Source organism: Lutra lutra, chromosome 12 (genome assembly GCF_902655055.1).
Source record: "Lutra lutra chromosome 12, mLutLut1.2, whole genome shotgun sequence".
Lineage (NCBI taxonomy): Eukaryota > Metazoa > Chordata > Mammalia > Carnivora > Mustelidae > Lutra > Lutra lutra.
The window spans coordinates 65,667,440-65,684,097 of NC_062289.1; the positions used below are offsets into that span (position 1 = coordinate 65,667,440).

Consider the following 16,658-nt stretch of genomic DNA (forward strand, 5'->3'; position numbering starts at 1 on the left):
GGGGTTTGGTGACCTGTTTAGTGGTACCCATCCCTTTCAAAGCTACGTTCTTTGAAAGCAGACACCTTGAATGTTTACGCTCTTCCTCAATAAGAGCAGTTTCTGAACAGGAAGTTGACAAATATCTGAATAAAGAGGTGAACAAAAGCTATGTACTGAGCACCTACATTCATCTATACCCTTTATGAATATGTCAGTGATCCCACCTTATTAAAAAAAAGTGCTTTGAAAAGAAACTCACCCAACTGCATGGTGTTCAAAGTGGGAATGCTGAAGCAAAATGAAAGGGAAATTGGGTAAACAGACCAGAAGGAAAAGTGCTGGGAGACTCTCTCTTTTTATATCCAGCACTAAAACAGCACCTGCAGGGTCGATTTTTGACCGGTGCTTGTCGATGTAATGAGTAAGTGAGCCCCAGTTGGATCCAGAAATAGGAGTCCCCACCACAGTGTTTGTTGTGTTTTCTCTTGTTTTCATAGTTTTCTTCAAAGCCACACCATCCCTCGGGAAATCCACTGCCACAGCTCCAGGATCCACTGCTGCCCCTCTTTCCCATCAGGTCAGCTATGCATTCTCATTAAGTCAGGCCACTGAGGTTGAGTTAGTCAACTCCATGTCGGCCCGCTGTAGTGCCTGCAACATTTCCTGCAACTTGGCATGCACGCGGGCGAGCTCCACTCTGTTGAGGTTCCCCCACCTGTATTCATCCAAGTACACAACACACTCAGCAGGGACAGGGTACTGCACACGCTTCAGCTCCTTCAGCCCCGCTAAGTGCTGCAGCACGTTCATGATGCCTGAGGTGGAGATGACATTGTCGTAGAACACCAGAGAGCGGAGGTGGGAGCAGCAGCACAGGGCAGGCAGCAGGGCTCGGAGCTGGGCTTCCTTCAGCCGGCAGCTTCTCAAGTTCAGGTGCTGCAGAGTGCCTGAGACCTCCCCCAGCAGAACCGCGAGGGGTCCAGGAACCATCTGGGATAGATTATTGCCACAGAGGACCAACTCCTTCAGGTGGGTGGCATGAATGCTCTGGGACAAGTAAGTGATGTCATTCTCAGTAAGCCTACATCCATTAATCACCAGTGTCTCTAGTGGTTTTTGCAGGCCACTGTGGAGAGACAAACACTGTTTACTCCTTGGAAATTAGAGTGTACACCAGATGCATTGGGAAAAGATCCAGAAATCTGGCCTGAGAAATTTGCACTACGCCTACCTCAGTCTGGATGCAAATGGTGGGAGCCATCTTCTGCAGCAGTTAAGAACACAGCGTGGAATGAAACATTTCTCCATTCCCCACAGGACCTCTCTATTTTCAGAGTATGGTGTTGGGCACCCCTCTTAGCTTCCTAACAAGCCACATCGACACAGTTATCACTCATGCTCCATAAAGCATAGAATTAATGAAATTTAGATGTAACTCCTACTCATGGTAAGGCCTAGATTCTACTCGGTAAAAGGTTCAGGAAGATGGTTCCCCATGCTTCTATTTACTCAAAGACCCATGCCCCAGGAGAACTACTCCCTATTCCAGGGCGTACCACAGAGAAATCTGAGAGACATTTATGAGGAGAGTCAGTTCACCAAATCAGCTCAGCTTAGATGTTGTGGGGGGCAGTTTTCTCCCTCAAACACCACCCTCACAACTTACCATCCTTATTCACCTTCTCTACATAAACTCTAGACAGATTTTTTTCAAGGCTGCATATCCATTCTTAGCTAACTGCTTGGCACAGACTAAGCATGAATGAATGGAGTGAGTGAATGAATGAGTGGATGAGATGACAATTTCAGACCTGCCTCTTTCTCTTCTATAGCAGCCACCAGCCTCTGGCTGGCCCAGGACCACCGCCCTGGAGTCTGGGTCCAGCAGCAACTCTGTGGACTCACAGAAGGGAAGCCCAGGCTTGTCTCTGCTCCAATGCAGCAATGCCCAGAGCGGCGTCCAGGCGCCCTGGCCTGTGTATCTTCAGAGGACTTGCCGCACACTCACCTCAGCATCTTCTGTAGCTGGCCTGAGAGACAGCCAAAGATGAGATGGAGCTTCTGGAGGTGGCCCAGTGGACTCAGCAAGGAGAAACAGTCTGCAGGGAAATCCCAGGGGATGTCGTTCATGATGAGGTGACCCAGGTTGCTCATCTGTCCTACGTGGGTGAAGAACTGGATCAGGTCCGACCGGAAGCAGAACCTGCTCCTGTGATGAAGCCTCACCTCTCGGATGGTCTCCAGCTCCAGCATTCCCAGGATCTCAACGAGGCTGCGCAACGGCACCTGGTTGATGACCAGGGTCCGACAGCGGAGGCGCAGACAGCCATGACTCTTCTCAACTCTCTGCAGTATGTACGAGGGGAACCCCGACAGGTGGAAGAAGCCGAACAAACCGCCGAGGAAAAGGTCTGTGTGGATTTCCACAGGTTCTCGGTGATGCGGAGGCTGTTCTTTGGAACTGGGCGCCAGCGGGTCTGCCTCGGGCTCTTCCAGCATGTGTGTGATGACAAAGGGAGCAGGAGTCGTCTCAGAGCACTCCTCCCAGTTGGAGTGCTCAAAGTCATGGGTAAAATCCAGCACCTTCAGCTTCGATTTCCTGCAGGGAATGAGGAGGATAGTAGAGACTGGGACTTCCAGGCCAGTACAGCAGGGCTGGGAGGAGACCAGCAGCAGTGAACCCTGGAAAGGGCCGCTGGGCCAGCCAGCAGCCCTGCCTGCTGCCCTGCACCATGCGTTCAAAGGGCCCTCCTCAGTGCCCACCTTTTTATACACTCCGGGGATACCACCCAGAAACCTACCCATTCCCTTAACCACCTCAGCAGCGTGATCGGCTCTGAACTGCACCAGGGCCCTCTTCTCAGAGGGACCCTGAGCAATGGCTCAAGGCTTCCCAATGATTGACATTGTACCTGGTGGCACATGCCTGGGCCCCGCATCCCTGAATCCAGCTCCCGCTTCCTCAGTCACTGCGCCACTATCAGCACCCTGTCTCTCCAGTTACCTGGGGCAAGCAGCACTGGTAGGAACCAATTCTAGCCCATCTAGGACAGCTTCCAAGAGGTCTTGAGTTATTGACTGATCTCTTAACGATCCAAGATGGAGGCAGGGGAAGGGCCAGGCCTGCACCATTGCTGTCACAGTCTTCGTGTGTCCCCCATCAAAAGCTGCCGTGGATAGTGCTGGGAAGAGGCCCACAGGGAGCTTCTCCAGGGCACGGACAGCTGAGTCCTCATCATTCAGGAGGCTCTGTGCTGCAAGATCCAAGAGGCTGAGAGGATCTTGTCCACTCATCTCCACTGACCTGCTGCAAGGTAAGGGAAAATCCTCAGTGCATTTTCATGGTGCTCAGCCCTCCCTCTTTTGGGCCAGGACAACCCAGCCTCCACCACCCTTCTTAGCAAGAAGTGAGATCCCTGGAGGTCCCCTATCCTCCTTCCATCCTACCACTTCTAGTTCTAAATCTGGAGCACGCTCTCTCTCTCTCTCTCTCTGCTGGTGGCACCGGTGTCCCTTACTCTGATCCCAGCTGGCTGAAAGGAGAGTAATTAGGGCTTTATCTCTGTTCCTGACTGAGCTTCACAGAGCATAAATTTTTCCAAAGTTAGTTTCTCAAACTTTCCCCAAAGATCATCACCATCTCCAACATGATTTTAAGGACTGGACAACCATCTCTTTCCCTAGTCCAGTGGCAACAGGTCAGGTCCTGAGCTTTTGTTTGCCTTCTCTGGTAGGCAGGCAGGCCTTACTAAAATGGTAATGGCAACTTTCCACATGTTCAGATCTGGACTCCTTCCTGCTCTATACAGTGCATTCCTACTCATAATCCACCAGGCTTCAATGCAAATCAGAGGCAAGAAAATTATTTTCAAAAAAATCAGAAAGATCTAAAACTCCTCTTACGGTGCTAGTAAATTTTTGACACAAAAATGTCAGAGAAAGGTAAGAGAAAGGAAAATTAAAGCACCATCCCAAGTGTAAGTAGATACAATAGTCCTGGATAAAATATTACTAAACAGAACGAACCAGTGTCTCATGACCAAGCAGAATCACAGAGCGTTTCTTCCAGGAACAAAAGGGGAGTGACACATTGGAGAATCTATTAGTGAACTTCTGATTACACTTGGACGACTGAACATGAGTGCTCTGAGCTGCCACTTGAAAACCCAAATGAAATAAAGGAAGAGCTAAAACCAGAAGGTCAGAGAGGAGAAGTTAAGACACCCCTGCTCTTTAAGAAAAAGGCAAGTTTTGGAATCTAGAAAATGGTGGATCAGAGGAACTAGAGTTTGGACTACAGAAGCTAAAACCTCAGCCTGTGTGGATGGTGAAGTCAGAAATCAATTGCAGAACCCGCAAAGGCCTCAGGAATGATACCCACAAGCAGGGCCCTGGGCAAGGGCCAGAGCGCTTGGCCAGCCCTGTGGTAGCAGTCTCTACAAACACATGGAGCATATGCATTTCCCTCCACCCCAGCACAGCCAGCAATCCACACCTGGGCCCCACCTTCCTCCAGTTCCACCCTGACTCTGCTCTGCCACTCCCTGGAGCCACTCTCAGCCCTCACCCTACAGCAGGCTGCTGTTCCCAAGGGAACGAGGGGACTACGAGAGAGCTGGTTTGGTAAATAATGATTTTAACCATCAAAACGCTGGACTATGACCCGACTGAGCATTTTCCACCTATGTATAAGTGAGAAGGGGCACCTGCTCAGAGCCGAGGCCCAGTAAGCAGCACCAGGCCCCTGTCACAATCCACCAATTGTTCTGATGGCAGAGCTCGTCTGAAGGAGGCAGGGCCCTGGCTGCAGAAGTGGCTATGTCTGAAGCCCCCCTCCCCCGCCCGTGCTTCTGAAATGGCCCACTTCTTTGAAGGAACAGCTCAAGGGAAACCACACGTGGGCCCCTAGGGGCGTCTCTGCCCTTGCCCCTCCTTCATGCCCCTCTCACTTGGTTAAGACTAAGTTCAAATACCAAACCCTTCATGGGGGATGTATATTCTACTGACATCTGCACAAGACACAGAGAAGAGACTCCCCAAAACTCAGCAGTGAAAACTCCTCACGTTCTCAATCTCCCTTCCCCTCCCCTAAGCCTGTCAGCCTTCCTGCCAAATGCCTTCCTTGGGAGGAGCTGTTCACACCTCCAGCTTCTCCCCACTGAAGCCCCTAAGCATCTCCCTGCTGCACCCTCCTGAAGGACCTTCACCAACCTCCCACTATACTGCTGAAAGATGCTATAAACACATATTCAACATGTCACACTGATTTTCTTAGGGCCTTCTCCTAGATTCCAATGCATCAATTCTCCTCATCTTGTCTTCCCTCCATTATTCATTGTAGATTCAAGGTCCCTACCATTCTGCTGTCCTTGCTAGCGAGCCAGGTGGCCTGGCTCACACCTCATCTCCGAGGGGTCCGAGCCCCTGCACCCTGTGCCTCTTGCAGTGAGGGCTGTAGCACAATGAGGCAAGGGAGTACTGAGACCCTAAATGGATCCCTCGGGAGTCAAATTTATTCTTCTCTATCCCCTGGTTTAAAAGCAGCTCTATTCTCTCCTAATCTGGGTCAATTACTCTCACCAAGATGGGGGCTCCTTTTTCTTACCAGTTGGGTGCTGGACACAAAGAGGATAAAGTCTTCAGGCACTGCTACAGCTTCTAACCCAGCAGGATCTTCTGCTTCACAATGGACGGTGGCTGTACCTAACCAACTTTATGACTTCGCGGGTTTGACAGAACTTCCCTCATGACAAGCATTTCTGGCCATAGGGTCATGTCGTGTCTGATGGCCCTCTGCCAGGCCCACTAGCACTACAGGAACTGCTTTATAAGCACATGAGTCACCTCTGCAGACTTCGCAGCCTGGCTCCAGACCCCTAAGAAGGTACCTTTTCCTACCACTGATACCCCCAGTCCCCTCAGATTGCACCATCTTGTGGCCCAAGTACCAGGGCTGCTTTCACAACAGCTTAGACTTTGCTCCTCTGCGGAGAACGTTCCTAGTCTGGGATACACTCGAAGTCACAGTCTTTTTGGGCACCTTGGTGGTTCAGTCAGTTAAGTGTCTAACTTCAGCCCAGGTCATGATCTCCAGGTCTGGGGATCCAGCCCAGTGTCTGGCTCCATGCTTAGTGGGGAGTCTGCTTCTCCCTCTGCCCCTCCCAATTCCCCTGCTCATGTACACAGGCGCACTCTCCAATATACCTTAAAAAAATGGGGCAGTCTTTTGTGTCTGGTATACAGGCCAAAGAAGCATTCCAAGATATGGAATATGTTGTCTCCAAAACCTGAGGAGTCCTACCAGGTGTCATGCTTCCTTCTTTGCCACGGGAGGTGCAAATTGTGATAATTCATCTTTTCCTTTGGATGGTATGACCCAGCATATCCTGGGGCACTCCAAGCTCTTCTCATGCAGCAGATCCTTGAATCTTCACAGGCACGTCTCCAAGGATGCAATGCATGTTTCTTACCAAGGCTTCCAACCTGCCAGCTATTTCTCCCTAATCTCGCTCGAATGGCATGCAGTCAGAGTAGTGAACTGGTGTGATGTTCTGTGGATGCCCGGGTGTAGGTGGTCCAGATCTCTCTTCCTGACAGAGGCAGGAAGGGCATAATCCTGGGGCAAAATTAAATGTAGACTCTCGCCTGTTCTGTGTGAAAGCAGATGGTACCTGATAGGGACAGAAATGAACACATTTGCCAATTAACATTTGTATACCATATACCCGAGACTTCATTAATCCAGCTTGAGCAAGGCAAGCCCATCTGGAATGGCAGCTTCAGCTGGGGCTACTACCTGGGTGACTTTACAGAAATCTTGGCCAACTTCCAGGATGAACCTGCTTTCTGCAAGGACAGACTGCTGAATTAAGTGGAAATATGACAAGGTCCACCACTCGAGCCCTTTGCATCCTTAAGAATGACAAAATTATCTGTCATTCCTCCTACCGTGTGATACTGTTTTATATTTACTATCTTGACCAGGAATGGGAACAGGTACAGAGACCTCCACTTGGCCTCTCCTATCATGATAGTTCTTATCTCACAGATAAAAGACCCAATCTGGATGCTGCATTGACTTCCAAACATTCTATTCCAATCAGGCTTTGCAAACTGGGCAATGACACAGGGTTACCATTGTGAGCTGGATCCTGACCCAGAATTCTATTTATTATCTGGCTCCCTAGAGCCACCCACTCAATTCTAACAGTGGGGCACAATTATGTTTTGTACATCCAGATAGTAATATCGACTTTGACTCTATGTCCAACAATACATAATTATTTATATATCGCCCTTTCCCTGGTCTGCTCCTCAAACTGCTTGTATATTCCAGTTCCCCTTGTTCACATTTACCCATGTGTGGTAAGCATCACCCAAAATGACCACAATAATTCTTGCCTCCTGGTATCCATTCATGCCCTTGTGAAGTCCCCTGCCACACTGAATAAAACAGACCTGTGATCATCTGTGGAAATTACAGTGTGTGACTTCCAAAGTTAGGTCATAAAAGGCACTGTGACTTCCACCGTGCTTCCCCCTGGACACTGGCTCTCGTGTCACAGAGACCCCCAAACAGCCTTATGGCCTTATGGAAAGGCCCATGTAGCAAGTAATGAAGGGCTTTTGTCAAAAACTGACTGGGCATGTGAGGGAGCTGCCTTGAAAGTGGGTATCCAAGGCCCAACTGAACCTTCAAATGACTGCAGCCCCAGCCCAGGTCTTGCTTGCATCCTCAGACACACCAATGAGCCACCAATTAGCACTATCCAGCTAAGCCACAGAAACCATGTAAGATAAGAACAAAAAGAATGAATCAGGCTGCAAAATTTTGGGCTTTCTTATTGCACACCATCAGGTAACTGAAATACTGAGTAAACGTGCATAAATTCCCTTGAGAAAATTTATTGAGTCCCCTTGCCATAGAGTTTTGTGGTCCTTTAAGGCGTGGTTCCTTTATCTCCCTTCTCAACCTAAGCATGTCTCTTGTTGTGTTATGCTGGGACAAGCCCTACTTACATGCCAGGAGGGAAACTGGGGAAGACAGCAAGAAAAGCATATTTTGTCTTAGTGAAAATGCCCCTGCAATGTATTCAAATAGAAGACTTAGTGGGGGGGGGGGGTTGGGGGGGTACTTTTTTTTTTTTTTAAGGTAGGCTCCACACCCAGCATGGGGCCTGAACTCACCACCCTGAGATCAAGACCTGGGCGGAGACAGAGTGGGACGCTTAATCAGTTAACTGAGCCACCCAGGCACCTCAATATTTTAGTTTTTAATAGGGTGGGTTGGCCCACTTACTTCCATGTCAGAGGGTTAAGGAGAATCTGTGAATTTCAGATCACGGGGCTTCAATGCAGGTAACTCTATCTATATGCCAGGGTGCCATTCTTTCCCAACCAGGCTGATTTTGGTATAGCAGACCTGCCCTGATTGGGAATTCAACCTCCTTTGGAACTCTACTTCCCTGCAGATTAAATCCCAGCCAGACCCTTAGCTCTTCTCCCCCACACCACATCCTTCCCCCTCCACCCCCCAAGATGAAGGCCTCTTTGTTTGCTACCAAGGAGATCCTGAGGATGGCTTTCAATTGCCAACTGGCCCTCTGCCTTTATCCTTCCCTATGGCGTCAACCCAGCCTAGCACTAGCCATTCAATCCCACAGTTCTCTTTTCCTAATTACTAATTGGTCATGCTTTCCAAAATGATTCACCTAGTGTGCTGCCTAGTGCACTCCCTTCCGTGGGCATCCTATCCCAATTCACCACCAGTTCAAGCTCTAACTTTGGGGCCGCCATCTTGTGCCTGGGCTACCTGAGCTCCACTCCCTTCCACCAGTGACGGCTCCTAATGCCAACTGGTGGTGAGCTGCGTCCAGAGGCAGGGCATGGCCAAGTGTCAGGGTCAGCCCATCCTTGTAGGTCCCAATGGTGGAAACTGGGCCTCTCCGGTGCCCTCTGTCCCACTGCGTCGGTGGCAGTCTCCGGAGGGCAGCCCCCGTGGCGGTCTCCAGTCAAGGGTAAGAGGCAGCGCAGGTGGTTACAGCAAGAAAGAAGTTTGTACCCACCTGGAAGTCCGCCCACTCGACTTTCCTTTGGAACCTCTCCGGATCCCCCATCAAGCAAAGGACACAGGAAGCGTCCCGCATCCCGCGCGGCCACCTGAACCTCAGGAGAACGTAGGAAGCCCGGGCCAGACAGCTTCAGATTCCGGTGTCCTGAGGCCTCCTTGGTGCGGGAGCCCTGGGCTCCTGTTCCACATTTTGACGCCCCACGCGACCCCAGAGCCTACGACGCAGCTGAGAAGGGTGACCTGGGGATTGAAAGCACTCTCAAGGGGCCGGAAAGCAAGACTCAGAGCCTAACTGCAGCTCTCAAAGTTTCCTGAGACGCGGGCAGCTTCCTGAGTCACGTGGGGTGCGGGCTGAGAAGAGGGTTGGCAGCCTCACACAGGTCACGTGGGCAGGGCCCCCTCCCCCTCACGTTGGATCGCGTGAGAAGCAGGGCCGGCCCAGCTCCCCACGCCTTCTACGGGTCACGTGGTTGGGGTGGGGCCTGCTTCCTGCTAAGGGGAACTTGGGAGATGGGGCGGGGCCTGTCCCTTAAAGGGATCTTGGGGCCTGATCGCTTCATCGTGCTCACATGGGCAGGACCTCGTTTCGTCAGTTGGGATCACGTGTGAGGTGGCAGTTAGGTCCTGCTCAGCTCACCCCTCGTCTCCTGGTTGGCGACTGTGGTGGGAAGGGCCGAGAAGTAGCCTCGGACTGCAGTCTGTGGGTCATATCACCAGTGCGGGCTTGGAAACCTGGATGGCTGAGATAGGGTCCCAGGCCTGTTGGAGAGACCGAGGAGGGGGCATGGAGGACCCCGGAGGCGTCTGGACCCTAGGAGGGTCCTTCTGGGAATTGGGCAGAAAGTCCTTCTAAACCTGAGAAAAGGGTTTCTGCGCGCCGCCAAAGTCCCAGCACTTGGCGTAAGAATTAAAGGTGGCCCTGCCCCAGTGAGCAGTTTGAAGACACCTCCCCATCTTTTACGTTGTATTTTGGTTCCCCAGTGGAGTCCCCAAGGGTCTGCAACAGGCCTACTCTGAACCATGTTTTGTAGAGAGAGCAGGTTCTCAACCTTTTCCCCTAAGGGCATCAGGCGCCTGAAAGAAGTAACTACCTCTTAAAAGACGTTTGTCCAGTGCCAGGCACCCTGTCAAGGATTTGCTGTACCTTATTTCTTCCCAAGAATGCTGCTGGAAGTTCCACACACACCCTTCCTTTTCTCCTGTCTGACCCATATAGTTCTCTCCTACTGGAGCCTTCTTTTTAACTTCATTAACATCCATTAAGGATGTGTTACATATATGGTTCATTCTGAGACCCTGAATGTAAACCATTCCTGTGTACTTCTTAGAATAAAAATATTTGTAGGCAGTGCCTCAGATGCATTCGATGATGATTCTCCGTGAGATAAGACTGCTTCAAAATAGAACAAGGGCTTGGAAATAGGGGTGCACAGATCCACCCTACGGTGACCTATTGAGGATCATGAGGGCACCAGGTGCCCTCTGGGCATTCTTTTTTTTTTTTTTTAAAGATTTTATTTATTTATTTGACAGACAGAGATCACAAGTAGACAGAGAGGCAGGCAGAGAGAGAGAGAGGGAAGCAGGTTCCCTGCTGAGCAGAGAGCCCCATGCGGGACTCGATCCCAGGACCCTGAGATCATGACCTGAGCCGAAGGCAGCGGCTTAACCCACTGAGCCACCCAGGCGCCCCAACCCTCTGGGCATTCTTAATGATGTGGTCAATAGATTACAAAGGAATCATTCACTTTTTCATTCATTTTTGTGATGATGATGCTTTCATTTTCTCCTTCAGCCTAACCCCAGCTGTGGCCTTGGCCACGCAAGGACCTGGGCTTGAGGTAGGACTGAAATCAGGGATCAGAGAGGTTAGCCTGGAGGCCACACTCTCACCTCCAGTGGGGGAGAGAAGACAGTAGGGGCACCTGCACCCCCATCTGTGAGTTCTCAGACATGTTCTTCCATCCTCTAGGTGTCTAGAATTAGGTTGCACAGACTCTGCTGCTCCCAGGATCCGGGACCAGGACTAGGACACTCCTTACTTCCCTATGTCAGGGACCCCTCCTTTTTGTGGGTCTGAGTATCTCTGTTAGAACCATCACCCCTGGGTTTTATCTTGGTTTCTTGCTGGCCTTAGAGGTTCTGAATCACTTTGTTTCAAAGTGAACATCCCCTTTCCCACTGAGCTCACCGGAGCCCCAACTGTGGCCTTTGAGGACACGGAGAAAGAAAATGTTTAAACATTAGGTGATAAGAAGCACCTTGGGTGACGATACAGAAGCACCCTTCTTGAGTACCTGTCCAGCTCCCGGCAGAACCCAAGAGATGTTCCTTCTGTGGGCATCCTCGTGGTTACCTCTTGTAAACCAAAAAACCTCAACTAAAATAATTTGCAGCAGCTGAGGCTGGGCACCCTCCTCTGACCTTGGCTCTTACCCAGAACCCCAAACCCCTCTCCTTCACCAGAATAAATCCAACTTCAATAGTCTGCAGGTATAATGTATTCTGTCTTCACAGGGGACAGAGGAGAAGTTCCCAGGGTAATGGAAGTGAGCGAAACCTCACTCCACTCTCCATGAGCCAATCTCCCCTTCCTTCCCACAGCCTGTCAGCCTGGACATGCTCCTTTATGGGCAGGAGCCATTCACACCTCTAGATTCTCCCAAAAGAAACTCCAAATTAGGGACGCCTGGGTGGCTCAGCTGGTTAAGTGTCTGCCTTCGGCTCAGATCACAATCCCAGAGTCCTGGGATCGAGTCCCAAATCGGTTCCCTGCTCAACAGAGAGTCTCCTTCTCCCTCTGCTGCGCTCTCTCCCTCTCTGTCAAATAAAATCTTTAAAAAAAAAAAAAAAACAAAACAAAAAAGGAAAAAACTCCAAATGATCTCCCCACTCAGCACCAGCAGGAGCCTCTCAGATGCCCCTCTTCCAGTTGAGGTGGATGTTGTAAATAGCATGCCATTTTACCTGCCACACTGATTTTCTCATGACCTTAAGTTCCAGTGCAGCTTTTCCTCTCAATTTTTAGTCCAAAGCCTATCAGTCTCTGCCCAGCAAGACATGGGGGACGGGGGAACTAAGGTCTTTGATTTCCCCTGGACTTACTAAATTTCAGGCACTTCTCCTAATCTAGGTACCTCGGGGTTTCAGGCACCAACTGTGGCATGAACTTGGCACATGATCAAGGTCAGGGAGTTCCTGCTGGAAAAGAGACTTCAAGTAGACACTTGGCGTATAAGGCAAAACAAAAACAAAAAACCTGAAAACCAGTGGTTTAATTGATGGATTAATTGATGCTATTGTTAAAACTGGTTCTCCGTAGGGAGGAAAATTAAGACAGACTCTGTACCACACGGCATTAAGAAAGAAACCCAAAGGGGATTAGAGTAAAGCTATAAAGATAATGAGTAATCTGCAGGAGAACATTTTTTTCTGTAACCTGGAGGTGCTGTTTGAGCATGGCACTAAGCAAAGGGGAAGCAAGTCAGTGAATATCAAACTAAAATTTTCCATCCAAAAAGATAAAAGAGACAACTGTAAATGCTGGATTATAAACTGGGACAATAAATTTTTAAGGCAGTTGATTAAGGTCTGGGAAATGAGAAAACCCCAATCAAGAGAGGGAAAATGGATCTCATGGAAACATACAGACATATACATGGGCAGCTCCCAGAAGGCTAAAGGGTAAAGGCCAAAAGCATGCCTTCATGGTAATAACAATGCTGAAAATTAGAGAAAAAAAAAAATCTGTGAACGCAGCAGAGATTAGGAAGGCCTAACAATGTGGGTGGGGATGGGACAATGTGTAGTGTTCTGGGAGCAACCCATCAGGATGAGTGAAACGAGGCGTCCCTTCACCCCTTCCAGCTGGCAGCTCCTCTCTCATGTGGAGTGCAGCTGGGCATGTTCCCTGTCCCCCCAGGGCCCCCCTCTGTTTCGTGGGGAGATGTGAGGTGCATGTGACCTCAGGGTTGGTCAGTCTTCAGGGCAGCAAGAATCACGGAAGGATCACTGAGGAGCCTTAGACACCATGAAAGCCTGAGCCCGCCCAATGGTTCTTGTACCTTCGGTTTGAGAGCTGTTCGGACAACAGGATGACTTCTGGAAATGCTTTCCTGAAGTTTCGCCTACAGACAAGCAAACGGAACACAAGTGTACATCTTGATGGGCTCTCACCAACTGAACTCTGCTGTGTGACTAACACTCAGATAAAGAATTAGAGGGGCGCCTGGGTGGCTCAGTGAGTTAAGCCGCTGCCTTCGGCTCAGGTCATGATCTCAGGGTCCTGGGATCGAGCCCCGCATCGGGCTCTCTGCTCAGCGGGGAGCCTGCTTCCTCCTCTCTCTCTGCCTGCCTCTCTGCCTGCTTGTGATCTCTCTCTGTCAAATAAATAAATAAAATCTTAAAAAAAAAGAATTAGAATATGACCATGATTCCATTTCTTAGGCAGCAGATTTTTAAAAGAAACTCCCACGTGATTCTAACAAGTGGTAAGTAAGATTTCCAGAAGTATTACACAGGGCAGGGGTTTCCAAACTTCATGGTGTCTTGAAGTCACCAGGGATCTTTAAGAAACATTGATGCCTGGGGCGCCTGGGTGGCTTAGTGGGTTAAGCCTCTGCCTTCGGCTCAGGTCATGGTCTCAGGGTCCTGGGATCGAGCCCCGCATCAGGCTCTCTGCTCGGCAGGGAGCCTACGTCCCTTCCTCTCTCTCTGCCTGCCTCTCTGCCTACTTGTGATCTGTCTGTCAAATAAATAAATAAAATCTTTAAAAAAATTGATGCCTTGCTTCAACCCCCAGATGTTCCAGTGTAATAGGTATGGGTGAGACCGTCATCCTGTTAATGGAGTACTAGACAGCCATAAACATAGATCTCTACACGTACGGTAGAGTTAAAAAAGTGACAGATTGGCTGGGCACTGCATAACAATAACATTGATGCAAATTTAAAATACTCATAAAACCACTATCTTTTTCCTTTTTTTAGAGAGAGGGAGAGAGCCCACTTGAGCAGGGGTGGAGGGGCAGAGGGAGAGAGAGAATCTTGAGCCCAACTCAGGGCTCAATCTCATAACCCTGAGATCATGACCTGAGCCAAAATCAAGAGTCAGATGCTTAACCAACTGAGCCACCCCCATGCCCCTTTTTTCCCCAAGAGATATATGTGAGCAAGAGAAAGGGTTTTGAGCTCCTGACAGCTGGGACCCTGCCTGGTCCTATCAGCCAGGTCTTGGGCTGCTGGGAGTTGGCCCAGCCCTGTAGCACCCAAGAACATAAACAATTTCACAGAACACCAGCGTCAGACAAGGCCAGTGATGGATCAAGACAAAACAAGATCATACTGCAGTCATATCTGAACACAGACAAAACACGAGCTATTGTTCAAACCACAAAATGACCATACGCCCACCTTGGTTGACTCCTATGAGTGCCTCCTTCCCTACCAGCTCTAGCTTTATACATGTCTTATGCTCCTCCTCTCAGGTTAGAATTAGGACACTCTTCAATGATAGAATCACCCTGCCCGCCTGACAGCATCCAGCCACCCAGCAAAGTCCTTCTTCCTTGAATCCTCTCCAAAATTTCTGAAAGCAAACCCAAATCCTATAATTCTTTCCTAACACCCTCTAACTGAGCCACCCCACCGTTTCCCAGGATATCCAGTATCTGACATTCCAACAAGTCCATAAATCCAGGCTTGTCTGGCTACAGGTGTATGCTGGAGGTCTTTGTCTGAAGAACATTGACGAGTACCCAGGATCACAAATAAATCTAATTGTAATCGAAACACAGTTACCACGATATTAGAATGAACAAATCTATGAGACTATAGCAGCAGGTCTAATCTAATAATTACCAGAATTTAACCTTATGGATAAGTGTAAACTGTGTTTGAAAGTTGGTCAACAACTAACTATAACATGATGTGAACGTTACTGCAGTTTCCCTTGGCGATAAATAGGTATTGCCAAGACTGCCGTGGTCTCATGCCTACATTCGCCACAGAAGCAAGTGCTAAATTTTAGTGAGAGGTGAGTTGTAATAAAAGAATACAATTTAACCCTCCCAAGTGCACAGCCCGCAGAATTCTACCTATCCCAAGCCCCGTTGACGCCTGGTGCTGGTGCACGCTCATCTTGGTCGGCAGGGGGCGCTGTGCAGCCGTCCTGAAAAGAATACCGCCTCCCATCAGGGGACCTCTCAGGGGACTCTAAGGTAGTTGTACCAACATAGTCTTCACTGGGGTGTGACTGATCGCAGCTGTGCCCAGCCAGGACCAACGGGGTCCTAATGGGGCCAGGAGCACCTGCGCTGCCCTCCACCCCTACTGAGGCAGGTCCAGGAGGCCAAGGCCCTCCCCCAGACCATGCTCAGACTGGCCAATCAGGAAGCAGCATCTTTCGGCATCTCTGCCCCCACGTAGGTGTTAGTAAGTTTTAGACGTATCCGAGAGACCAGCCCCTGCTGTGGACTGTGGGCCAGAGCTCTGTGGTACCTCCACCACGGCCTGACCTCTCTGCTCCTCTTCACCTTCCTTTCTCTTTGCCCACGTGACCTGCAGATGGATTCTCAAGAAACAGCCCTTGGGCTTTTCTCTCTTGCCTTCCTCTGCATTTCGTGTGGCTCTCAGCTCAGGGAGACGGGACTGGTCTCTGAGTCTCCCTCCCTCCAGGGCCCTGGACCCAGTTAGTGCTGACCCAGCCAGTCTCAGTGACAGTGGTTCTGAGACACATGGTCACCATCTACTTGATAAAATCAGAGTTTGACACGGAGTTTGGCACAGTATTCTGCATGGACGAACCTCCCACAACATGTACATAATGGAACTCGGTTGGATCAAAACCTAAAGCTAAAGCTGTAAACCCTTAGAAGGAAACAGGATCAAATCTTTGTGGCCTTAAATCTATTTCTTAAACACGACCCCAAAACCACACGCAACAATGAGACAGATCAATGGGGTTCATGAAAACTAAAGGCCGTGTGCATCAGAGGACACTGTCCAGAAAGTGAAAATAAAATTCACAGCATGGGAGAGAATATTTGCAAATCTCGTAAGAGTCTGTTGTCTAGAATGTGTAAAGAATCCCTAGAACCCAACAATAAAAAGACAAGCAATCCGACTTAAAAGTGGTCAGAGGACTAGCATAAACAGTTCTCCAAAGAAGATAGCCAAATGACCAATGAGCACATGAAAAGACTTTCAACATCACTAGCCATGCCACAAGGAGATGCCACTTCTCCTTTGGTGGGATGACTAGAGTCAAAAAGACAATAACAAAGATGAATGAGGTTATAGAGAAATGGGAACCCTTGTGCATTGCTGGTGGGAACATAAGATGGTGAATTTTATGCTGTGTGGATTTTATCTCAATTTTTAAAAATTGATTTCTACATCTCCTCCTTAACTAGATGAGAAATTTAGCCCACCTGCATGCCAATTGCATTGATACTTCTCCCAAAAGTGTTTCTTCCTTCAGGACAAGGGTGCCAACATTTCTGAGGCTTTTGTGACGTAGACTGATTCTATTATGCAATAATATTATGCTCTCTTGTTCATAAAATTTGGCTGGATATAGAATGCTAGGCTGAACTTCCCCCTGTTCA

General features: G+C 49.4%; 1 protein-coding gene across 6 annotated transcripts; it reads right to left on the minus strand.

Moving 5' to 3' along the window:
- Positions 1 to 321: 321 nt before the first annotated feature.
- Positions 322 to 9,467, minus strand: PRAME (PRAME nuclear receptor transcriptional regulator). 6 transcript variants are annotated; one of them, XM_047698278.1, is made up of 5 exons: positions 9,048 to 9,467; positions 6,284 to 6,653; positions 2,987 to 3,286; positions 1,991 to 2,581; positions 322 to 1,108 (listed from the first exon to the last, which is right to left on the minus strand). In XM_047698278.1, exons 2-5 carry the CDS (start codon positions 6,391 to 6,393, stop codon positions 583 to 585), a joined length of 1,527 nt encoding a protein of 508 aa, XP_047554234.1. In that variant the 5' UTR covers positions 6,394 to 6,653; positions 9,048 to 9,467; the 3' UTR covers positions 322 to 582. The 6 variants fall into 6 exon arrangements, with proteins under 6 accessions (XP_047554234.1, XP_047554232.1, XP_047554233.1 ...); XM_047698276.1 differs by having other exon boundaries at positions 2,987 to 3,289; positions 9,048 to 9,466; XM_047698277.1 differs by lacking the exon at positions 9,048 to 9,467 and adding an exon at positions 7,339 to 7,422 and having other exon boundaries at positions 2,987 to 3,289.
- Positions 9,468 to 16,658: the final 7,191 nt, after the last annotated feature.

What these genes read in the sequence shown, in the direction of transcription:
- PRAME (XM_047698276.1), bottom strand. Translation starts at nt 6,393, where the DNA reads ATGAGAAGAGCTTGGAGTGCCCCAGGATATGCTGGGTCATACCATCCA. An exon ending in ACCAGTGCTGCTTGCCCCAG is followed by an intron (nt 2,582 to 2,986) that starts GTAACTGGAGAG and finishes CATTCCCTGCAG; the next exon opens with GAAATCGAAGCTGAAGGTGC. An exon ending in CAGCTACAGAAGATGCTGAG is followed by an intron (nt 1,109 to 1,990) that starts GTGAGTGTGCGG and finishes GTCTCTCCACAG; the next exon opens with TGGCCTGCAAAAACCACTAG.